The sequence below is a fragment of the Triticum aestivum genome, chromosome 6D, assembly GCF_018294505.1.
Source record: "Triticum aestivum cultivar Chinese Spring chromosome 6D, IWGSC CS RefSeq v2.1, whole genome shotgun sequence".
NCBI classification, from domain to species: domain Eukaryota; kingdom Viridiplantae; phylum Streptophyta; class Magnoliopsida; order Poales; family Poaceae; genus Triticum; species Triticum aestivum.
The window spans coordinates 490535348-490560355 of NC_057811.1; the positions used below are offsets into that span (position 1 = coordinate 490535348).

The following is a 25008-nucleotide window of genomic DNA, read 5'->3' on the forward strand; positions in this document are numbered from 1 at the left end:
AAAACAACTGATCCAGTAGAACTGCATGGTCTGGAGCCTAATGACTTCTTGGAATTATTTGAAGCATGCATATTTGGTCATAGCAAACCTGCGCATTATGAAGATGACTTAACCGATGTTGTAAGAGATATTGCTAAGAAACTAAAGGGTTCACCACTAGCAGCCAATACAGTTGGTCGGTTATTGAGGAAAAATCTTTCTCGGGAATATTGGATTGGAGTTCTTGAAAATAATGAGTGGCAAAATACACAAAATGATGATGATATTATGCCTTGTCTGAAAATTAGCTATGGTTACCTTCCTTTCCTTCTAAAAAAATGTTTTTCACATTGTGCCCTATTCCCTAAAGATTATAAGTTTTATAATTTACAGATTACTAGCTTTTGGACCGCGATTGGTATCTTAGACTCTAGTTGCCAAAACAATAAGAATTATTTAGAAGAACTTGTGGACAATGGATTTCTTGTGACGGGAGTTGACAAATCTAATGATCAATACTACGTGATGCATGATTTATTACATGAACTATCTCGTAATGTTTCATCACAAGAATGTGTCAATATAAGTAGTTTAAGTTTCAGTGTTCATAACATACCACAACCTATTCGACATTTATCAATCAACATAGAAGATATAAATGATGAAAGTTTTGAAGAAGAAATGGGTAAACTTAAGGGTAGGATAGACATTGGCAATTTGCGGACTTTGATGATTTTTGGGTTATGTAATGGAACAATAGCCAACGTCTTGAAAGACACATTTGAAGAATTGATGGGCCTCCGAGTATTATTCATAGCAATCGACACCCCGAGATCTCTACTAAACATCTTTTCAAAACTTATCCACCTGCAATACCTCAAAATTAGCTCCTATAGCTCAAAAGAAATTACTTTACCTACCACATTGTCTAGATTTTACCACTTAAAATTCCTAGACCTAGAAGATTGGCATGGTAGTACAAAGTTGCCTAGAGACATTAGCCATCTTGTGAATTTATGCCATTTCCATTCTTCCAAAGAACTCCATTCCAAAATTCCTGAGGTTGGAAAGATGAAGTGTTTACAGGAGCTAAAAGAGTTCCATGTTAAGAAAGAGGGTGTTGGCTTTGAATTGAGAGAACTAGGGGAATTGGGAGAGCTAGCAGGAGAGCTCTGTGTATGTAATCTTGAAACTGTGGCATCCAAGGTGGAAGCTAGTGCTGCCAAATTGAACAATAAAAAGAATCTGAAAGGACTAAAATTACTCTGGAGTACAGAGCACCAGACCATAAATGATGATGTTCTTGATGGTCTTCAACCACACCCTAATCTTAGGGTGCTTGGCATTATAAATCCTGGTGTTGCCCCTTGTCCTAGATGGTTGTGTGGTGACATTAGCATAAAAGGGTTGGAGGATCTCCATCTGGAGGGTGTATCTTGGGGAACTCTTCCAGTTTTTGAGCAGGTACCACACCTCAGTAGTCTCACTTTGAAAAATATTGCTGGGCTGAGTGTGTTCGGGCCTGGCTTTAGTGGTGTTACAGAAAGAAGCTTCATGCACCTGAAGAAACTTCAGTTTGAGAATATGCCAGAGCTTGAGAAGTGGGTCGGGGAACCTAATAGCCGTCTATTTTCAAGGCTTGAAAGCATCAAGATTGGAGGTTGTCCCATTCTCAGCTTGTTTCCCTTCTTGGAGTGCTCTGACCTATTTACCAACCTGTGTAGTCTTCATATTGATAACTGCCCCGAGTTGTCTCAGTTCCCACCCATGCCTCACACCTCCACACTAACAAATATTCGTGTGGAAAATGGTGGGTCAGAGCTATTATATGATGGTAAACAATTGATCATTGATGGGTATGCTAGTGCTTTGGCCTTCCACAATATGGATAAAGTAGAGGTTATGCAAATTACAGATGTGTCACACATTTCATTTTCAGACCTCCAAAAACTAAATTCGTTGAGAAATATACATTTCATGAAATGTAGTGACATGTTTTCTGCAGAAATGGCTGATAATGTTATCCTCCGTTCAGTTCAGAATCTTTGTATTCTTCCCCTCAAGCTAACCATGGGCATTCGGGTACTAAAAACTGAACCCAAACCGTCCTGAATTTCCCAATTGTCGGGTATTATGGTCTTCTGGTTCGGGTTTAGTTCTTGCTTAATCTGCAATTTCGGTTTCAAGCACTAATCGGGTATCATCGCTCATTACTAGAATAGACCACAATAATCAAAAGAAACCTACATGCGACGTCCCACCTCGCAAAATAGGCCCGGCCCATTAGAGAAGATACCCCAACCGACCTTCTCTACTCACCCCACGCCCCCACCACCCCCTCTCTTGTCTCTCCATCGCCCTTTTAATTTTGGATCAGGCAGAGCTCCTGTCTCGACCACGCCCCATGGCCAACACAGTCCACCTCCTCCTCGACCTCTCATTGTTGTTGTGCTAGATCTGTCATTGCCTAGGTTTAGGAGCACCACCTCCACCCATGGCAATGAGCTGACACTGATACCGGCCTTCTTGACGAGCTCACGACCCGCTGCTCGTCGCCTCATCTGTCCCAATGGCCAGGACGAGGGCCTCGGCCTAATATTTGAGGAAGACGATGGCCGAGGGTATCCTACACGTGGATCCCGCGTGTGGTCGCCTTGTGCAGGGTGTCTAGGAGCTGCTTCCTCCAATATTTCAGTTTTCATGGATAACCGAATTACTCGAACCAGAATTTGTTGGTAATTTGGGTTTGGTTATTTTCTCGGCAGACAATAAATTCGAAGGAGTATAATTTGGAAACACATCGAATTAGAAGGTGATAAAATCTATCTAATAATAACTTGTTGACCAGCATTCATTTTTCGCCACCCTGTTTTGAAAGTTTGTCCAAAAGAAGGGAGATAAACTAGCATAAAAGTAATGATAGAAGCGTATTTTAGGAGAACTGGCTTAATATTTGTGTGTTGCTACGGGATGCGACAATATTTGAAGAGTGTGTGGCATGCAAAATGGTAGCTTATGTGCATTTTTGGAAAGAATAGCTAGAAAAGCTTATCATCCAGACTATTAGGGAAATATATTTGAAAAAAAGGTAATATCACGAGTCATAGAACTTGGGTTCGATGTTCAGTTTGGTGTTAGAACTTTCAAAATACGAAATTGCAGTCACTCAACTTGACTCAAGCGGGGACATACGGTCACAAAATGCATATGAGGGTGTATCCACGTCTATGGACCCACATGGCAGTGAGGGACAGTGCTCTGCCTATGCACTTTTGCATAAAACTCCCTTGTATTTTCTTATTCATGAAAAAAGCCGACCTCAAGGACATTTTTTGCACAAAACTTCTAGTTATCCGTAGACTTAATTAAATGTATGTGTTATTAATTAATTACATTAATTACTTGTTTTTCAATCCACATTTAGATGAACCTAATTAATTACATGAATTAATTAATATCTAACTGGTAATTAATTGCATTAATGTTGATTCGGCACCTGGTTTCCAAATAGTTTTTGCATTAGGGGTTGTGTGCGAACGACTACAGCGGACTCCGTATCCAAATTGATTCCACACGGAAAAATCCCTACTCCCTTCAGTCCTAAATATAAGTCTTTGTAGATATTCCAATATAGAGTACATATGGAGCAAAATGAGTGAATGTACACTCTAAACTATGTCTATATATATTCATATGTAGTCCATATTGAAATCTCTAGAAAGACCTATATTTAGGAACCATGGGAGTATTTAAATGGACTGAATTAATTGTACATCTAACTAAGTGTCTGACTAATTTATTGCATAAATCTCTTGCTTCCCAGATTGATTTTGTCCTTGGTTTCCAAGAAAATATCGCATTAATGTCTCCTTGTGAACGACGGCTACATGCGCTCTTTCTCCTTTAATACTAGTGATAGTGATCTTCACCCAATCCTAATGGCAATCATTTATGGCCAGCTTATTTTGGCAATCTTTCCTAAATATAAAAAGGCTTATGCAAATCCTGCTCGGACTATATATACGGGATTGTGCATATGTGGATGGGCAAATCATCTTGCAGTTTTGCTTACAACACATATTGTCCTGTCACTCTCGATCCTGTTAATAAGCCAAACAAGCGCCACCGTTGCATTACATTATCTAGATGGACAAGTACATGACTCTTCCAGTCCTGTTTTCTCTGCTTCTTCTCGTATGCCTTGCAACTACCACACAATGTAAGCGCTGCTCGATACACAACTCTAATTTCGGTAATCTGTCTTTAAAATATGTCCATGCACATGCTAATTATACTCGTGTAATGATTTAATTTTCTATTTATGCTGGAAGTAGATATTTTGTTAGTGCATGACATGTTTTTTTCTATTCTTGTGCCATCTGGTGCTTCCTAGTTAATCAACGTGAGTCATACTAATGTCAATCGTTTGTCTTTAAATTTTTCTATAGGTCAAATCACCGAAGGCATGCATAATGATAAGATCAATTTTCCGCACGGGTTGTGCGTCCATAGAGAAAATAACTACTATTGTTGCCTTGTGACGAGTATGTGCTATTACCCACAAGAGTTATGCGTTCGAATGTGCCAAAGTGCACTCCTATCAAAATTGAACTTTTGTTCGAATAAGCAATATGTGATTGGGAAGCCATATATATGTAAAGGGAGAAGTCTAAAAAAAACCTTGAATTCGTCCTCAAAGTCTGAAAACGACCCTCACCTGTGAATCCATGAATTCGTCACCCTGTCCTTTCTAATCCCAGCTTATCCTGGCTGATTTCTTTGAGAAGCTCGTTTGTGCACCGGGTTTGCTGATGTGGCATGGATTATGGTTTAATCAGACGCTAAGTTGGACTGTCTCTGGACCCCTTCAGATGTTCATTAAGTAGCGGCGGGGGTTGCAAATAGAGAAGAACTGCCGGTGGGGAGAGAGAGACTAGGGTTCGCGGCGGCGGCGGCGACGACGACGACGGCGGAGCCGGCTATTGGAGGAGGGTAGGCGAACGGCGGCGGCTGAGCCGGCTATTGGAGGAGGGTAGGCGAGCGGCGGCAGAGCAATCGACAATGGCCTCCTCCTCCTGTTCGACGTACTCATGCGGAGGATGCCGTCGCAGTCGCAAGGCAGTAGCGGCGTACCAGCCGGTGAGGGAATGCTACCGCCTTCCACGAAAGAAGCCTCCCCGTTGGATATCTTCTTCTTTCCAGATTTTGGTACTACTGTTTGCGTGCTAGGAATTGTAAGCTACTGTGTGTTGCTCTGTTCCACCGTTTTTCCTCATTCCTATTTCATATCTCTTCTTCTTTCCAGATTATGATTATATGATTTGTTGACAGTGGACAGGCATGATGATCTGTGCTCCCCATTTCTTCATCAAGTACTGATTGATCTTAGGATGCAATGAGGAGGATGAATGTTGATGGTGGACAAGCCTGGCTAGAACAGGGACAGAGACAGCAAGTTGAGGAGAAGAATGAAGAAATTAATGAAGCGAGGGCTAGATGTGAAAGGACGGAGAGAGATGCGATGCGATGCTAAACTTGGTCTTTTTGTAGGATTTGTGCTAGGTAGAGGATCAATGTTGTGGCTAGATGATGTAAAGGTTGGATGAACTGATCTGTTATGAGTGGGCTCTGTACTCAAACTATGAAAATTATGAGTCGAACTTCACATTTTGTACTAAATTTTCTGTGATGTATGGCCTTTGTGCTCAATTTATGAAAAATATGACCGGAACTTCAGTTTGTGTTTCAAATTTGACAGCTCGTAAGTAGTAGGAAATTGGTATTTGGCAGCACATACTTTCAGAACACTGTCTAGTCTGTACTACATGTGTCATGATATAGACTGCATTGCTCATCCTTCTACTTTTCTCTATTTTTCTCTGGTTCTGCAGCTAGCTTCGGGAGTGAAATGGGATAATACAAAGCATGAGATGCGCCGATAGCCTGTAAGTTGTTTTCTTATTCCTCACCTAATTTCCAGTCTCATTTCCTATTCCAAGATCTTTTTTACTTCTCACCACTTCTAGTATGGAAGTACTGTTAATCAGCTATTGCTCCATCTCATTTTGATCAGTTAATCGCTCAACATTGGTCGCTAATAACTTCTTGTTAATTTAGTAGCACGTTGTCAGTTTGTAAGGTTCCCATGACCAATTTTAATGACCTGGGTGCTCATACAGTACACAAGCAGCAACAAAAGATCCTTGAAACACACACTCAATGCCCTGTAAATTAGTACTTCAAACTCGACTAAACTTTCAGTACATGACCACTACATAATACCAGTACTTAAACAAAGAGGCCATAATAACCAGTTTTGACCAGGACCAAAATTACATGACCAGTACTAACACCAAAAGGGTAGAATCACTAGTTTTGATCGGAACTAAAAGAACCCGTACACTTGTCAAGCAGGTTCACTTCTTTGCCTTTTTCTTGCCTTGCCCATTATGCAGTTTAGAAGCCTTCCTCTTCTCTGTACTTGGTCCTGCTTGGGCATGTTCTTTTCCTTTGTTTCCATTCTGCTGGCTTGCTGTGATGTTAGCATCTGTTTGTGCTTGCTGTTGAGAAATCAAGTATATCCAACAATGCATAATTAATAGAAACAGAAGAAAAGCGAAATTATATGAAACAGAAGAAAAGCAAAATTATATGAAACTGAAGAAATGCGCAAGTACATGAGACAGAAGAAGTGCAAAATTATATGGAACTAAAGAAATGCAAATTAACATGAAACAGAAGAAATCCACTAGTGTATGAAACTGAAGAAATGCTAAATTATATGGAACTGAAGAAATGCAAAATTACATGAAACAGAAGAAATCCACTAGTATATGAAATAGAAGAAATACACAATTATATACCTCAGAGGCCTTCATTTTCCTCCCTGTTTTTCTCAGAAAGGCATTTTTTTTCTTGCCTTTTTCTGGATTTTTGTGGCAACCTGACTTATTGTGGCCTTTATTCCCACACATACTACAAGTAATTTTAATCCCATGTCTTGACATCTTCTTTCCTTTTGGTGCTTCTCCCTCTTCCCTCCTCCTGTCATTTTTCCTGGGTCTACCTGGCATGCTCACATAACTAGGAGCTTGTGGTCTGGGATTCTGAGAAATAGGCCACCTTTCCTCACCTTCAACTGGCTCCAAGCAGTGCTCATATATTTTCTTGAATTGCTCAACTGAATAGCACTTGTCAATGAAGTCTTCAATTCTTCTGCCACTCTTATAAATAGCACTGATAGCATGGCAGCAAGGTAGACCTGCCAGCTGCAGGTACCCACAGGAGCATGTCCTGTTATCTAAGTTGACAGTGTAGGTCCTTCCTCTTCCACTAACATGTTTAACCTCAAACCCTTCTTTCCCATTCCAGAGTACGTCACAGAACTGAGTTAATTTGATGTTCACCTTAAGCTTTTTTAAAATGTTTGGGCAAATTGGATTATTAGTCCACTTATCAGATTTCTCTCTGTTTTCTTGAACTCTCTTTGTCATTTTTTGTCTAACCTTTTCCAGCATGGATATGCAAGGATAGAATCTGGCCTCAATGATTGAATTGTTGAAGGACTCACATAAGTTATTGTCCACTGAGTCACATAGTGAACCCACAGGGAAAAATGCTCTGGCCCAGTGCTTAGGTTCTGTTCTCATTATGTCCCTTGCTCCTTCAGGTGTGTCTTGAGCCAACTTTGCTTTTCTGTACATGAAATCTTCTCTATTTGCAGCCTTTGCAATAGCCCAGAACTTCTTCTGTAAAGCATGTTCCCTGTACTTCTTCCTCCAGTTAGCATAGATGTGTCTAGCACACATCATATGTTGTGCTTTTGGCAGAAAATCCTGCATGCTACTGATCAAGCCCTACAGATCACCATAAATTACAATGTCAGCACATTAATTGTAAGAAGTGGTACTACCAATATTCTACCAAAGTACAAGGTCATGCTCCGTCGTGGCAAATAAACAATGATGACTACAATATTCTACCAAAGTACTAGGTCATGCTCCATCGAGTCGAATAAAGAATAATGACTACAATATTCTATGAATATTTAACAATAGTAATTAACAACATGCTTAAGAGAGTGATTAACATCATGATTAACAAATTACCTTCTGTTGATCTGAAATGAACACCCAGCCTTCACCTTGATCATTTATGTCCAAGTCTTTGATCAGAAGGCCAATAAACCACTCCCAATTTTTTGTAGTTTCTTGCTCCACTATTGCCCAAGCAATTGGGTACATTTGGTTGTTAGCATCCCTACCAATAGCACAAAGAAGTTCACCTTGACAAGCTCCTTTGAAGAAACAACCATCAAGCCCAATAACCCTTCTGCATGCTTTAAACCCTTTTTTCATTGCATTGAAACAAACATAGAATCTTTGGAAGATGTTTTGATCCATGTATTTAGGATCTAGACCAACAAGAATGGTACTACCAGGATTGCTTCTCAGCAACTCTAGCTGGTAGTCAAAGACCTTGGTGTACTCCTCTTTCATCCCTTCTAACAACTTCTGTGACACTATCTTCTTCGCAGCCTTGCACTTTGATGTTGATACATCAGCAAAGAAATCCTTCAGAATAGTGGCCTTAATGCTATCAATCTTCCAAGTGGGATTGGCCCTTAAGATATGCTCATACCTTCTTGCAATGAGTTTTGAAGTTACAAGGTGATTGTCCCTGTTTGGAGCACACATATGTTCATCCTCATATGTTAGGACCTGAAACCTGGAACACCTGGTAGTCTTTGCACCATATATAAGCCATGGACATCCAGGCCAACCACACTTAGCCCTAATCCTTTCATCCTCTGACTTCATGAAAATAATACTCCTAAATGTCAGCAGCCCATACTTTATTAGTGCCTTTTTCATTTGGCTCTTGCTCCTGAAAACCATTCCTAAACAGAACATGGGGATATCTGTTTTGGGGTTATACCTGATGTACTGGCTCTTCCTCCTGACAACATGGCCATCATCATCAGTCCCATCATCATATGAGTAATCTTCATCATCTGAGTCAAAGTGATCTTCCCCTACAACTTCTTCCACATTTGCAACTAGATCTATTGGAACAACACCAGATGGATTTCTCTCTGCCCACCTCTTTGAGTCTCTAATTCTCTTCTTGAAAGCCCTTGCTTCTTCCCTTAGTTCCACATATTCATCATCCAACCCACTGTCATCACTTCCTGCCACATAATCGCTATCATCTTCTTCACTATATGAAAATGCAGAGCCATTACCATCTTCCTCATGTTCATGTGCATGATCTAACTGCTGCACAATTAGTTGTTGAGCTGCTGCACTCCCACTTTGTGATCCTGGATTGAAGATCTGAGAGCTACCAGTAATGGGTTCATCTAGAACATCGAACTGAGAAGTTTGTCCCTGTACTTGAGTAATAACACCACTCCCATTTGCTACAAACAAGTTCCCAATTCCAGTCACAGATGATGGATTTTCACTAACAATCTGCACATCTTCTTCTGCAGTTATGATCGCATCTGGTTCTACATCACTCTCTCCCGCTGACTCATTACCCATCTCATTTTCAAAGTCACTTGCACTGTCACTTGCACTTCCATCATCTTGCTCCCCAGAATACTCCACATAAACATCAGCAACTCCTCCTTCAGTTATGTATTCACACATTTTAATGCAGCCAGCATCATCACATAGGAAAAACAACCCATCCACTAGTTCTTTACCAGGCAACAGGAAGTATATTTTCATACTTTTTTTCAAAGGAACATGATCACCAAGATACCCTTTCAGTTCTGGCAAAGACAACTTGTCTCTTTCTATCTCTGACATTGCCTCATCTCCTCCAACATAATCTAAGTTAGGCCCCATCCGAACAAACTGGCCACCGAAGTGAAACCTCACATTCAGTATGTCACATGGATCCATGATGAAAGCACAAACCCTAACCTGCATTGCCATACAATTTTTGACAAGAATCAATGGCTCATACAACTCATCCGAACTGAATGCAAGATGAAATCCGAATTTAACTCAAAAACTAAACGCCCTAAGAACCCTCACTTTCCCTAATCAAAAACCATAACAACAATCAGCGGTTGGAGATGCAAGTGCGACAAGACTGGCAAAAGGAGGAAGGGGATTACCAGCGATTTTTCTCTGCCTCGATCTTCTTGCGTTCCAGCGATCAACCGCTGTCGGCTGCCATTGCTGCTGGGAGGACGGGAGGAGCAGCGGGACAAGGCGTGGCGTCAGGCGAGAAACAGGGGAGGGAGGTGGGTTCGTGCTGGGGTTTATGAGGGCCCTAGGAGGCCCACAACCAGTCCGTTTTGGCGGGCCTTTCCCCCTCTCTATGCCACGCACTCAATCCCATCTCACACAAACACGTAAAGGGCTGGGATCAGAGGGAACAGGGTGTCAATTTTGGGGATTCAGACTTCAGGGTCGCTTTTAGACTTTGAGAACGAATTGAAGGTTTTTTTCAGACTTTTGCCATATGTAAAAGAATAAAAGCTGCTAAGCTAGCGCCCTTGTCATGCGTTTGAAGTACTTTGCATGAGTGAATTTCAAGCTGACACGTGTTAGTTTTTTAATTAGTTTACTACAAGATTTTTTCTTTTGTGTTTGCTACAGTTATTTAACACAGTACAACACAGATGCTCACATATACGCACATAAGCTTACCCTTATAAACGCACGCACGTCTACCCTACCTGAGAATAATCTTCGGGATACTGAACTGGCACACTATCTTTAGATTGACGAAGTCACAACAGACGTCTTCATAGTCAACAGTAACATCTCCTCCCACCCAGGGGCAAAGCCAGGAAAACATGTCGCTAGGGTCAACACGAACAAGTAAAACTTTGTATTCCCTTAAAATCAAAGTATCAATAATATATGGATAAAAATGCGCAATTTTTGTTAACTAACATGTGCATGATGTTTTTTTTTTGTGACCTCACATAAATAAAAACTCATAGTTGCCAATATATCATAACAAAATAAACTCCGATCCCACGTAGGTACTCCCTCCGTTCGGAATTACTCGTCCAAGAAATGAATGTATCTAGATGTATTTTAGTTATAGATACATCCATTTTTGTGACAAGTAATTCCAAACGGAGGGAGTACCTTTTTTATTTTGCTAGCTTACTTGACATTGTGATTGGGGTGCGACTTAAAAAGGCCTAATCTGGATTGGGTAATCAACGTGATTACCGACACGGGAGAAGGGGGAGGAGATCGAGAGCTCCTGTTTGGCGCTCGTTGGCGTCAAACAGATCAGCTTTCGCGCAGAGTTCGCGCAAATGGGCCGGCCCATTGCCAGGAGTGAACGTAATTTAATCTATATCTGTATCTATTTACCTACTAATAAAGCAAGATGATATTCTTGGTTTCGTCACGCATTAATTTTATCTGCTATTTAAGGTACATCCCTAAGGTGGTACTAATTCGGGGACATATGACGCTTTAATTTGCCGTGTTTCGTCTGTCAGCTCTTGGGCCGCATGTTTAGCTGGGCCTGGTCCACTTTTTTGTTCAAAAAAAAAAGTATTCGCCCGTCCGGTCTCCACATGTTCTACGTAGATAAAAAGGTTTTGGCCTCTACAGTCGAACACACAACCTCCCACATATGAAGTGGCACATGCCTAGCCACCAAACCAGAGAATGAATTGTGTTCACGTTGAGAAAGTTCTCTTATTTATAGTCGATCGCTTGTTTGGATCGGGAGTCTAGGCCTTGGCCCGTTTTCTCCCAATGAAGTGCGCCAGCTCATATGTTGATGGGCCTGCCAAAAATTACTGCTCCTACAAATCCATGTCTTCTCCTTCCGTTCCAAAGTCTGCAGCCATTAGAGCTACCTTCTGGTTGTGAGAGAAGGGAGGGTTTGGTTTTAAATTAATAGTCCCACCTTGCTATTGTACATTAAATCTCAACGGTTTGATCAATACCTCAACAAATAGACAATAAACAAGCCTCTTTATCAATCAAATAATCAAACAGAGGGTGATGTGTTGGCCAGATTGTGGCAGAGACTAAACAATGAAAATAACGAGGGAATGACTGAGCGTGGGACTCATAGTATTCGAACCGAAGTTGGACACTGCTCACTCTGACGCATACACACGCAAGGAGAAGACGCATCATTTTTTTGGAGATTCATTTTACCATTTGGTCACATAAATACATAGGTTAGATTTAATATATAGTTGGCCCAATATTCAGAGTTAGGGAGAAAACCAAAACAGTTGGCACAACTTTGTGCACAATTTGGAATTAAAAAATTCAAGAATTCACTTCAGCAAGGAAAACTGTATCCAAAATTTTAAATAATCCCAGCACACTACTGTTGCAATTTGAGCATAGACATTTATGTTGAGAAAAAGCTAAGCTTTTCTTTTCTATAGTCACATCATAATTGAGTAGCTTAATATTTCCGGAGAAGAAATTCAAATTAACCATTCATGTCGTCGCCAATTATGTGTGCAGCTTAATGTTAATTACAATTATATATTGTTCAATACAACGTGTGCCTCCACCCAGTTAGAAAAACACAAGAAGATACTTTTTCTCCCGTTGCAACGCATGGGCCTTTTTGCTAGTAATAATAAAAAAAGAACTAACTCTGGATGGATTCGAAGCCCAGACCAAGCGCTCGATCGTGGCTTTGCTTGGCGCTGCTGCTAACGACTGGGAGTGGTTTATAGTACAGCGCTAAACTTGAAGTATTATGTACAGCGGCAAATTCGTTATAATCTTTCTTAAAAATTGAATAATGTTTTCTTGAACAGATTTAGAAACTCCAACAGACTGTTAACGAATATTCTAAACATGAAACAAAAAATTGGATTTTTTTTTTATATGTGATGAACGATTTTTAAATATATATTGAATTTCTTTTAGATATATGCTGAACAATTTTTAACTACACACTGTAACATTTTTGTGATATACAGTGAACAATATTTAAAACACATTGAACATTTCTGTGATATACGCTGAACATTTTCAAATATACGTTGAACATTTTTGTGATATACACTGAACAATATTTAAATATACATTGAATATTTATGTGATATATGCAAAAGAAAATTTTGAATTGTGAAAAAATTCTGAAAAAAGTGAATTTTTTGGAAACCATGAATAAATTTTGAAACCATGAACAGAGATAGGAATTTCATATTTTTTAAAAAAGATAAAAACGAAAAAAGGATTAAATTAAGGCTAACGAAAAAGAAACAGAAACAGAAACAGAAGAAAAAACAGAAACAAAAAGGAAAAAGGAAAACAGAAAAAAAAAGAATACCCGCAAAAAGAAAAAAAACGGTTGAGGGGAAGGTTCCCAAAACCGGTTGACTGGCGCTGCTGTAAAACGCTCGATATGGCCAGCCTTTTTCGCACGCGCTTCAGCGAAAGCAACGCAGCTGGACGCTCGCGCGCGTCAAATAGGGAACGCCGAGGAGATCATCGCAGATCATTTTTTTTCTTTTTGACAAATGTATTGTATATGGAGCTATCTACGATCAATCGCGCGTCAGTCCGTGATCGAGGAGCTATTGGGTTCGGCCTCTGTCTGAATCGGTGGTGGGCATTGTGCGTCTTTTGGGGCCTGTACAAGTAGTGGGCAGTAGGCTTATTACTGCTAGACTGGGGTCAAATATTTTTTCCAATGGGGCTTCTTTCTTACTGGCCTATTTAAATGCACAGGGTTTGGACCGAGGTCATCGGGGGCAATTGACCCTGGCCCACCCCTGCTCCCACCAAAGGAATATCAACAGAGGGGACCTCCTATATGCCGCACTCTGCGGCAAAGTGTCATCGCTTCGCACCTTTAAGAACCGGGGCCGTCTATATCGCATCCAGATGTGACATAATATCTCACATCTAAATATGATGTCAGCGCCACCTATTCTTTTCATTATTTCTCATGTTTGTTTGATTTTAATTTGTCAAAGCCCAAAACTAAAACCAGCTCACCCCGAGTCCGCGTGGGTGCTCGGCTTAGAGAAAATCTGGTCGCTAGCTCCGCTAGAGAAAATCTGGTAGCTAGCTACCTACCCACACAAAAAAACTGATCGCTCCTCGCTAGTGCTAACATCGATTTGTTAGCTTTGGTGTCTGACCGTTATACATTTACAAGTACGTCTCTCGTTGCTAGTTTCTAGGCTACCAATGATTTCTTTTGCCTCTTGGTTTTTTGCGCTTTTCACTGTTATATTTTATAGTTAATTTTCAATAAGGAACAAAGTTTGATCAAAACATATTTCCAAAAATGTATTCACGAATTTACATAAAAAATTCAAATTATAAAAAATGTTAATGAATACTTAAAATGTTCTAATATACGGTGAAAAAATCCTTTAATATTTAATGATCATTTTCTTAATACACACTAAATGTTTTGCTATATACATTGAACATGTTTTTAATATATAGTGAACTTTTTTTATATATGATGAATTAAAAAGTGAACTTTTTATATACATTGAACTAAAAGCGAACAGGAAAAAACAAAATAATGAGAAAACCACATAGAGAAATAGATAAATAAGAAGAGAACAAAAGATGAACACATTTCGGATTTTTTTTTAATTTGGTAAACATGATTTTTTTTAGAAAAATGAACAAATTTATGAATTTTGGAACATTTATTGAATTTGTGAATATATAAAAATGAAAAAGAATCAGAAAAACGAAATAAATGAGATCAACTTCTGAAAATAGAAAAATTCAAAGGAGAGGAAAACCAATGAATAAAACATTTAAAACTAAAAAAATTAAATGGGGATCAACTTATGAGAACATGAAGAATACAAAACAAAACAAAAGTGTATCCTAGCTACCTAGGTCGGCTCATCTGTGGTTTGTTTCAAGGATGGACTTGCAACTGGGACAAAAATATGTCGGACCCCTAGTGGCGAGTCGGTGATGGACTCGCAATTGGGAGTATAAAAAGGTCGGGCCCTAGTTGTAAGTCGAGCTTAGATTTGCAACTGGAACAAAAAAGGTTGGACCCAAGGTCGTGCCTCAGTTGCCAGTCGATAGTCGACTTGTGGAGACAACAAATAGGTTGGGTCCCAGTTGTGAATTGAGGGTGTACTAGCAATTGGGACTAAAAAAATCGGGCCCCAGTTGTGGGTCGAGGGTGGACTTGCAACTCGGACAAAAAAAGTTGGGCCCTAGTTGCGAGTCGATGGTGGACTTGCAACTTGGACAAAAAAGGTTGGGGCGTAGTTGCGAGTCGATGGTGCACTTGCAACTCGGGCAAAAAAAGTTGGGCCCCAGTTGCGAGTCGAGGGCTGACTTGCAACTTGGACAAAGAAAGTCTGATCCCATTTGTGAGTCGAGAGTGGACTTGCAACTATAACAAAAAATGTTGAGCCCCAATTACGAATTGAGGGTTAACTTCCAACTAGGAAAAAATAGGTTAGACTCCGGTTGCATCTGAAGGGTGGACTTGCAATTAAGACAAAAAAATGTGGAGCCTCAGTTGCGTGTAGAGACTAGAATTGATAACTGGAAAAAAGGTCAGGCCCCGGTTGCGAATCGAGGGTGGACTTGCAACTCGGAAAAAAAGGTCGGACACTTAGTTGCGAGTTAAGGACGGACTTGCAACTAGGACAAAAAAAAGTTAGATCCTAGTTACAAATCGAGGGTGGACTTGCAATTGGGACTAAGAAACAAGGGCCCAATTGCGAGTCGAGGGTGGACATACAACTCGGACAAAAAAGGTTGTGCCCCAGTTGTGACTCGAGGATGGACTTGCAACTTGGACAAAATAAAAGCCTGACCCCATTTTGTGAGTCGAGAGTGAACTTGAAACTAGAACAAAAAAGGTTGGGCTCCAGTTACGAATCGAGGGTGGACTTCCAACTAGGACAAAAAAGGCTGAACCCCGAGTAGCGAGTCGAGGGTGGACTTGCAATGAGGAAAAAATGTCGGGGTCCAGTTGTGAGTCGAGAGTGTAATTACAACTGGTAAAAAAAGTCCAGGCCGGCCCCAGTTGCAACTCGAGGATGGACTTGCAACTGGGACAAAAAATAGGCCGGCCCTCTAGTTGCGAGTTGTGAGTGGCCTTGCGACTGGGACAAAAAAAGTCAGGTTCCAATTACAAGTCGAGGGGGGAGTTGCAACTGGGACAAAAAAAAGGTCAGGCTCCAGTTGCGAGTCGAGGGTGGACTTGCAACTAAAAAAAGGGTTGGGGGACTTGCAACTGGGACAAAAAAAAGAACGAGTCCTCGTTGTAACTGGAGGGTGGACTTGCAAATGGGAGAAAAAAGGTCGGGCCATCGTGGCGAGTCGAGGGCGGCCTTGCAACTGGGAAAAAATATCGGGTCTCGGTTGTGAGTCGAGGGTGGACATGCAATTGGGAAAAAAAATGATCACACCCTAGTTGCGAGTCGACAGCCAACAAAAGTGAAGCCAAACGGGCCTAGGCCAACTAACAGGATACGTAATACATAAATAACAACAAAGAAAGGCGGGAGATAGAGTGCTTGCACGGAATTTACGGAAACTAAACCGATGAGCGAATTAAAGATCGATTTATAAAATTTAAAAAATCATGGATTCAAAAAGACCAAAAAAGGAGAAATAAAAACAAAAGTTTACAAACCAAAAGAAAAAAAGGAAAAAAACAAACAAGGAAAAAAGTAAGAAGCCTTATTTCAAAAGAACGAAAACTACAAGTCGTCACCCTAGCGCCCTATAACTCATGGAGCGTACCTATACCTTGCCTTGCTTCTTCTCCCTACTTTTCGTTTTCTTTTGAGAATGCCTCTCCCCGCTCTCAATTACGTCCCTTCAAAAAAATCACAGTGACAGCCCAACCCACAAAAAAGCCATAAAAGAAACTAGTTATTTCGCCATTGAGCCAGACTAGACAAAGACAACACAACTGAGCAACATACATGACTGCATGGGACATACGAGTTCGAGTGACAGTTGCAACAATCTTATAGCAAAGTTTTATCCTACGGGGATGGACTTAGATGTGAGGTAACTATTTCACATCAATATGTGAAATAGCAAACCCGATATAGATATGTTTCTGATGCATTAAAGAAAATAAGTGTATATCGAAAAAATTGACATGTGTTAACAGAAGCCCGATGAAAATCGACAAAGAAACAAGAAAAATGCATAAAACCAACAAAAAACTAAAAAGGCAAACAAAGAAAAATCGCTCAGGATGGGAAAAAGATAAAACAACAAACAAACTCGTGTGTTTCTACCCTGCACCAAGGATGAGAAAACAATAACGCTCGCAAAAGGACACATGCATCGACGCGAAAACAATCCCTATAACAGCCCATAAAGTCATGTGCGGGGACGACAGGCCAACAAAAGGGAAAAAAAAAAAGCCCGGCCGCTCGCACATGCATCGACGTGAATCCAAGATCGTGAACAAAAAACAGCAGCCCGCCCCATACTCGCATGGCCGTGGAAACAGGCTGTTGCGCCCGACAACGAACACCGACGAGTGCGCGAGGCGAGACATCAACTTGCGCGAAAATTTCCCCTAAAAAAAGAAAAAACCTTGCGCGAAAATTAAAAACAAATCAGATCAACGGTTCTGGACTTCGATGTGAGATATGTATATTGCATCTAGTTGTGAAATAGCAATTCCGTTAAGAACCAACACACAGGGCAGATCCGAACTATTTTCGGAATTTCGAACGCATTTTTTTTATAGAAAAACTTAGTTTTTCTAAAACGAAAATACCTTTCAAATTTCAGAACGGTTTTATATAAACTGAAATGTTTTAAAAAATAATGAACATTTTTCGAAATTAGAAACAGTTTTTTTAATGGGAACATTTTTTGAAATTCCAAAAGAAAATGGTACAAACGCGAACATTTTAAACTCCCGACTAAAATTTGCAAACAGACTTTTTGAAATTTCTGAACAATTTTCGACACGGGGACATTTTTTGAAACTTCAAAAAATGGAAACATGAACATTTTTTGAAACGGGAACATTATTTGAGAAGTTGTGAAATTTTGGAGTAGAAACAATCCGTACTTTTTTTTTGAAAGAACGCAAACATGTTTTTGAATAAGGGAACATTTTTTGAAAAATGCATGCAAACATTTTTATTTTTTTGGAAAAATGATCTTCTTTGAATTTTTATCATTTTTAGAAGCAAGAACATTTGAAAATCATGAACATTTTTTTCACACCCAAACATTTTTTGGAAAGTTGTGAAATTTTTGAGAAAAAAACATTCAAAACATTTTATCAAAAACAAGAACATTTTTTGAATATTTGAGAATATTTTTCGAATTTGTGAATAATTTTTGAAAACAATGATTTTTTAAATTTCAAACCTTTTTTAAAGGAAAGAACATTTTACTAAATGTAAGAACAATTTTCGAACATGAACTTAGTTTTTAAAAGATAAAATAACCTTGAAAAGGAAAAAAATTAAAAAGTAACAGAAAACAAAGAAAAGAAAAAGAGGAAAAAGAAACAGAAACAAAAAATCAAAAGAAAACGGAAAAACCAGTAAAAAACAAAAAACCGGTTCCGTGAACCTTCTAGAAGGTTCCTAAAACCGGTTGGCTAGTTGCGATTGTACGCTCAAAAACTCGGCCGGCCCATCGTGTCGCTGCTCGGTCGCTCACCTATGCGAAGCGCCATGCATCAAATAGGATTTTCCTCAACAGAGAGCCTGAAATAAATTCAAGAAAATTCGGGCACTAGTACCAACAAAGTACGACGCTAATGCTCACATACACTCACCCCTATGAACGCATACACGCACATCCTATCCCTGTAACGCTATCCGAAGAGCCTGAAATAAATTGAGAAAAAATGTGAAAAACCAGTGCCAACACGGTACAACACAGATGCTTAATTACATTCACTCATATGAACACACACATGGACACCCTACCCCTATGAAGCTGTTATTAGTACAAAGGGCAACATTTTTTGCTCATTCTACCTTTTATATAAAGTTAAGTTAATTATGATGCAGTACCTAGCAACTCTTTCTGCTGGATACCATAGCATAAGCAAATCAAATAAAATCATGTGCTTCGGAGTATCTAGATTAGTATCATTTAGACTGGGAGAATTAGACTTTATTTTGGTTGATAACGCATCTCTAATGCCATTTCCCCTGCGTGCTATTTTTCACGACTAAGGGTTACGGGATAAATTCAGGAAAATGCGACCACCAGTGTCAACTCGGTACACCACGGATGCTTAGTTATACTCATCCTCGTGAACGCACACACGCACACCCAACCCCTATGAAGTATTATCTGTAAAAAGTATGATCTTGAGAATGTAAACAACAGCAATTTTCCATCAGTTCAAAGGAAGCTTCATTTTGTACAACTTTTGGTTGCTCCAGACGATTTTCAAACTTTGACTATCTTTCTAGAAACAACTTTGGCTAGAATATATAAAATGTATAGCTAAGTGTTTGTGTTTCAACAAAGGATGGATTTTATATACTCAAGATGAAGCATCAAGTGGATACAAACACAGTGAAGACACACCTGGCCTCTGCGTAGGTAGGATGCACACACACACACACACACAAAAACACCGGCAAATAACAAAGTACAATAACACCAAAGCTAAGCCTAAGCGATAGGAAAAATAATGAAGCGATCAAATCCGCAAATGACAAACTACATCAATGACCATATCTGCACCAATCATATAATAACACCACAAGGACAATGAGATTCTTCAACAGCAATGCCTTTAGGAAAAGAGGGTCGCTCAAGCGTCGCCATCATCGAATCCAACCCCCAAAGGCCAAAACCTAGGTTTTCACAATGAAGAGCTGGCATGAGCATATTTGAGTAATGCCTTGAACAATGTAACGATGCAAAGACATCACCATTGTCAGGTATAACCAACTCGGGCCAAACCTAGGTTTTCACCACAGTGCTCGAGACTAGGCACTCGGGAAGCACCACCATCGAAGTCAACCATGTGTTGTTGCCACCACTTACCCGAGATCCTAACAGATACATGCGTTGGGATAGAACACCGATCGCCGCAGTTGCACAAACATACCCTCCATGGAATCCATCTCACTGCCGAGGCAACCACCAGATCTGGAAAGAGGAACCCTCGCAAAGATCTTTTGGTGGCCCCACAATCTGTGGTGAGGCAGCAGCCATAGGTCGGAGTTGTCACCACACCGACCAACACCAAGATGGAGCACATCATAATCGACTTCCATCTTACCGGAGATAGCCTTTCTCAAACCCATCAGCCAAGGAGCAGGCATGACCGGATCTTGAGCAAGGTAGATCAGTCCATGGCATCGCCGCCTGCCTACCCGCAAAATCCACGTCGGATGTAGGAGATATGCCCTAGAGGCAATAATAAATGATATTTTTATCTCCATGTTCATAATTATGTTTATGTTCCATGCTATAACTGCTATGGTTCTCGAGTCTGCAATAACACGAGGCTCGGAGGAAGACTCATATGCACGTGTGGAATAATAAACGGTAAGAAGTATTCCTAGTCTGGCCTCTAAGACTAGCTCAAGTGTTGTATGATGGTTGTGTTTTCCTGACCATGGGCATGTCTATGCCAGCAACTTTGAGGGCACAATGTTAAGAGAACATTTCTGTTGAATCGACCCAGATTGATGTTCTGCTATGAGATTCATTCGTCACAAGTTTATGGTTGATAACACAGAGATGGTTAATGTTTGCATAATTCCTTAGACCATGTGAGTATCGAGTTTCTTCATACTTGCTTCATGAACTTTGGGGTTTGTTAAACGTCATCCGTAAATGGGTGGCTATTACGGCGGCTTACGGGTTCATGGAAAAGTGTGTCAAGTAACTTGGTAGCTCAAGATTGGGATTTACTCCTCCGACGATGGAGAGATATTCTCGGGCCCTCTAGGTGTTACGGTATCCATAGTCGTCTGGCCAGACACCTTGTGATTTGATCACTGGGATGCCGAAACACGGAAATGAGAAATGAGAACAAAACCGGTAACGAGGTAACTTGCATGGTGGACAAATTGTTCGTCCAAGGGGATGCAATAAATCTCACCTCGGGTGTTTGTGACATATCGCGAAGCAACAGGAATAGCTCACTGCAACTGGAGGTTCACTCGAATATTCATTCGTGTGGGTATAGGGGTCAATATGAGTGTCCACAGCTCCGATGTTGATCATTGATCGGAAGGGGTTCCGGGTCATGTCTATACTTCACCGAACCTATAGGGTCACACGCTTAAGGGTCATCTATATGCTGAATACTAGACAGGGAGTCTGAGAGAAATTCGCCGAAAAAGTTTCGGAGACAATGGAAGAGTTCCGGAGAGAGAATAGCAAAATAGTTTCATAAAACTGAAAAGTTGTTTCGGGATATACCATGAAGTCAAATTGGTTTCGGGACACGCCTGATAATTCTTGGAGGGTGCCAGAATTATTCTGGAAACTTCTGGGAATTTTTCGGGATCAAAACCGAAAATGTTCCGGAGTTGCCTGTACCGCTTTGGTTGTTTTTCGCGATGAAATTCACTTATCTGAAATTGTTTCGGAACGAATCCAAAATCATTCTAGTCGGTACTGGAATTATTCGAAGACCCACAGAAATATTTTCGGATTTAATGGACGCGAAAAATTGTCTTCATGAATAGTGAAAACACATTCTTGTTTGCTTTTCGCATATGAAAATCACTAAACCGAAATTGTTTCGGAACGCATTGAAAATTGTTTTAGTGTGTACTGGAAATGTTCTGAGCCCACTAAATATTTTCAGTTCGAACGGACGCTGAAAAATGTCGTCATGAATAGTGAAAGTGCTTTTTTACTTGGCTTCTTGGAGAAGCCACCTTGAGGGCCTTTTGGTATTATCCCCTTGGCTTCTTAGAGAAGCCACCCTTGGGCTTGGCCTATAAATAGGGGTGGAGGGGGATGCCTAAAGACACTCTCTTTCTCACAAACAAGTGCCATGCATGATCCGAGGGACTGTCCGACCGCCTCCCGGAGGGCTGTCCGTGGGGTGGATGAGGGTATACATCCTCGCGGTGGGGAGGTTGTAAATCCTAGCTGCGGGGATCTGCACCGCCGATCGTCATCGACTCTACTTCCCGCTGCGCTACGAGTCGGTAACGAAAAAGATCAAACCTTGTATGCAATCTCCATAGTGGTCCTGGGCTGGTGCATAGGTCGGATTTTTTTGTTTTCTGCTGCGTTACCCTACAGTGGCATCAAGAGCCGTGCTATGCGTAGATGCAGGTTACGATCTAGAATACATGGAGATGTATGGGTATTGCATAATATAATTTTGGAGTAGATGAGATCTATTGCTGAAAATTATTTATGCGGGTGACAGATGAAATCTGTTACCCGACGTTCTTGTTGCTTCCCTAGAATTTGCGTTTGCTCAATCTCGAGACAGCATGGTGGAATTTGACAAAGTTCTGGCAATCCGTGATCCTGATTGATCATGGAAGTGCTATCAGTTCTTTGGGTTCTGCCGTAGTCAAAAGAAAGATGAAATTCACAGATGAAAGGGCATTGCAGATATGATCTGCACGGGGGTCATGCGTATGACGAAGTTTAGTATGGGGCTCGAGATTTAATTATCTCGTGTTTCATACACCCCGAGATGTTAATCTAGGAACTTGAATAATCATACTTGATGATAAAACGTTGGTAGCTGCGGTTTAAGTCGAAACCTTAGAAGCCACGAAAAACAAGTTTTTGCATGAACCGATTAGAAACGTCTAACTTGGTTTTGCAGGAGGGTTTGCAGGATGTGCATGTGATGTGGTATAGCAATGCTCATATTCAATTTGATTATGTATGAGAAGACTATATGATGTAATTAACATGACCTGCGTGTCATGATTCGGCATGATGGCTGGAGCCAGATGATTGTCACTTTAATGACATGCGTGTCAACCTTAAGTAATGCACTTATTTTATTAGCTATAGAGATAGCAATGTTATCCGGTGCATCGACAGGGTGGTGGCAATCTTCGTGAAGGTGAACACCGACGCGAATGCCGAAGACGAAGGAATGAAAGACTTCTCCGTCATAAAGGGCTATACCATATCATGCTATTATGAATTGCCTGAGATGTTTATCCCTTTGATGCACCCTTTTTGATTGCGCGGTAGTCGCTTTTTATTAGGGTGATCTCTCACTAAAATATCAAGTAGTTAGTGTTCTCCCAAGTGTAGCACCGTCACGGCACCTATCTTTTCTGGGTGCGCCATGGATGGATGGGTACGAACGATTAGAGAAGTGTGAGGCGGGTGAGGTCAGACCTCGCAGCAAGATCTCTTGGTTGTCTTGACGTTCATGGCAGGATCGTCCTGAGCTCGAAACACACGCATCGAAAGATGAGCAAGAGTCACATAGAGATGTGATCGGCAAGTTGGCCTACCGATTAAAATTCCCGTTATGAGATGATGATTCTATGGCGATGAATTGAAGTCTGGATCTTGTGTCACTCATAATCAATTTTGAGAGATATTGATTTGAGTGGGAGCACACTATTGAATTAACATGTTTAATTCTCAGTGCAATTAATTATGAACACTGTCTAAGTGTTTCTTGCAAAATAGTTGTACAATAATGGCTCGCGTTTCCACCTTCCCTGATAAAATTGAATAGCTGTTAAATATCTGGTTAAAACTTTACGGTTGGTAACGTAATGTGAGGATTGTCCTCAAAAGTGCCGAGAAGGACTTTGTCCTATCGCATGCTTTCCGTATACTCCCGCTAAATGCAATGGATGATGAGACTCTCGTCCTTCGATCCAAAAGCTAGAATTCCGTTTCGGTCAAGTGCAATATGTTTGCTTCCATGAAACTCGAACTTCGAAAGTTTGGGATAGTTATGTGATATTCATGGAACTGAAAATTGTTTTCAGATACAAACAAAGCAATGTTTGTTTGCAAGGATTAGTAAAGTGTTTACTGGGCATTTGACTGATAAGAGAGGGATCCAAAAGAACGCCTGTCATATGATGAAAGATGAATAAAACCACAACTTAAAGAGAAAGGAAGTGTCCAAAGGGTGTTAGTATGACTTACATGCCTAGGAAGTCTGGGGCAAACGCCACTCTTAAGTTGGGTGCTTCTTTTGCGAGTAGGAGAAATACTAAAAGTTAAACTGTTAGAAGTATAAAGGCGGAAAGAAAGATGACTGGAATATCCAGCTCATGTATGAATGTCATACAAGTTTTTGATGTATAGAAGGCTGGTCAAAGAAATAGTTCTTGGGAATTATGGTTAAACATGTTAATCACTAATTCTTGGGTATTGTGAGTTAATCACAAAGATACCCGCTCGATTGCATTCTGTTGCGAATCAATGTAAGAGCTACTATGGCCTAAAAAGACTAGCCAGGAATGAGGTTTTAATACGTGCTGGGAACATAGTAAAAGTTACTATACCTTCCATCGGTGTATTACCTATGTATTTTCTTTCATAATTCATTTTAGAGTTTCTTGCACTCTAGCCCTTTGCACAAGGTATCTTGCAAGAAGGTTGTTCATAAAAGAACAATTGTTGTTCAGTATTATGAATAAACATAAGGGCCATACTTTCATTGTGAATGAGACGTATGTTATGAATAATGGTATTAATATATTACCTCTGTGTTTACTTTCATAATTCATTTTAGAGTTTCTTACACTCTAGCCCATTGCACAATGTTTATTGCAAAACGGTTGTTCATAAAACAATAATTGTTGTTCAGTATTATGAATAACATGAAGGGCCATGCTTCCATCCAAGATGGGATGTATGTTATGAATATTGATGGTAAAATGATACATCCATAACGCTGACGCTAAATGTCGCAAGACTATGAGAATACCACACATGTGTGGCACTGCGTTTGGTCATATTGGAGAAACCCGCATGAAAAAAAATTCCATTATGATGGATTTTGAAGTCGTTTGATTTTGAATCATCTGACACTTGCAACTTTCCTCCGAAAAGTGATGTGACTGAAATATCGTTCACAGGCCACAAGGAATGAGCAACAAACTTATTGGTGATCATACATTTTGATGTGTGTAGT

At 40.4% G+C, this 25008-nt stretch overlaps 1 protein-coding gene across 1 annotated transcript in view; it reads left to right on the forward strand.

The window, feature by feature from the left end:
- Positions 1-2668, forward strand: part of LOC123142802 (putative disease resistance protein RGA3) — a 5868-nt gene extending 3200 nt beyond the window's left edge. Inside the window, exon 3 of the mRNA XM_044561547.1 lies at positions 912-2668. Within this exon, the coding sequence (XP_044417482.1) occupies positions 912-2091 (1180 nt within the window). The 3' untranslated portion in view covers positions 2092-2668. The remainder of the gene's footprint in view (positions 1-911) is intronic.
- Positions 2669-25008: the final 22340 nt, after the last annotated feature.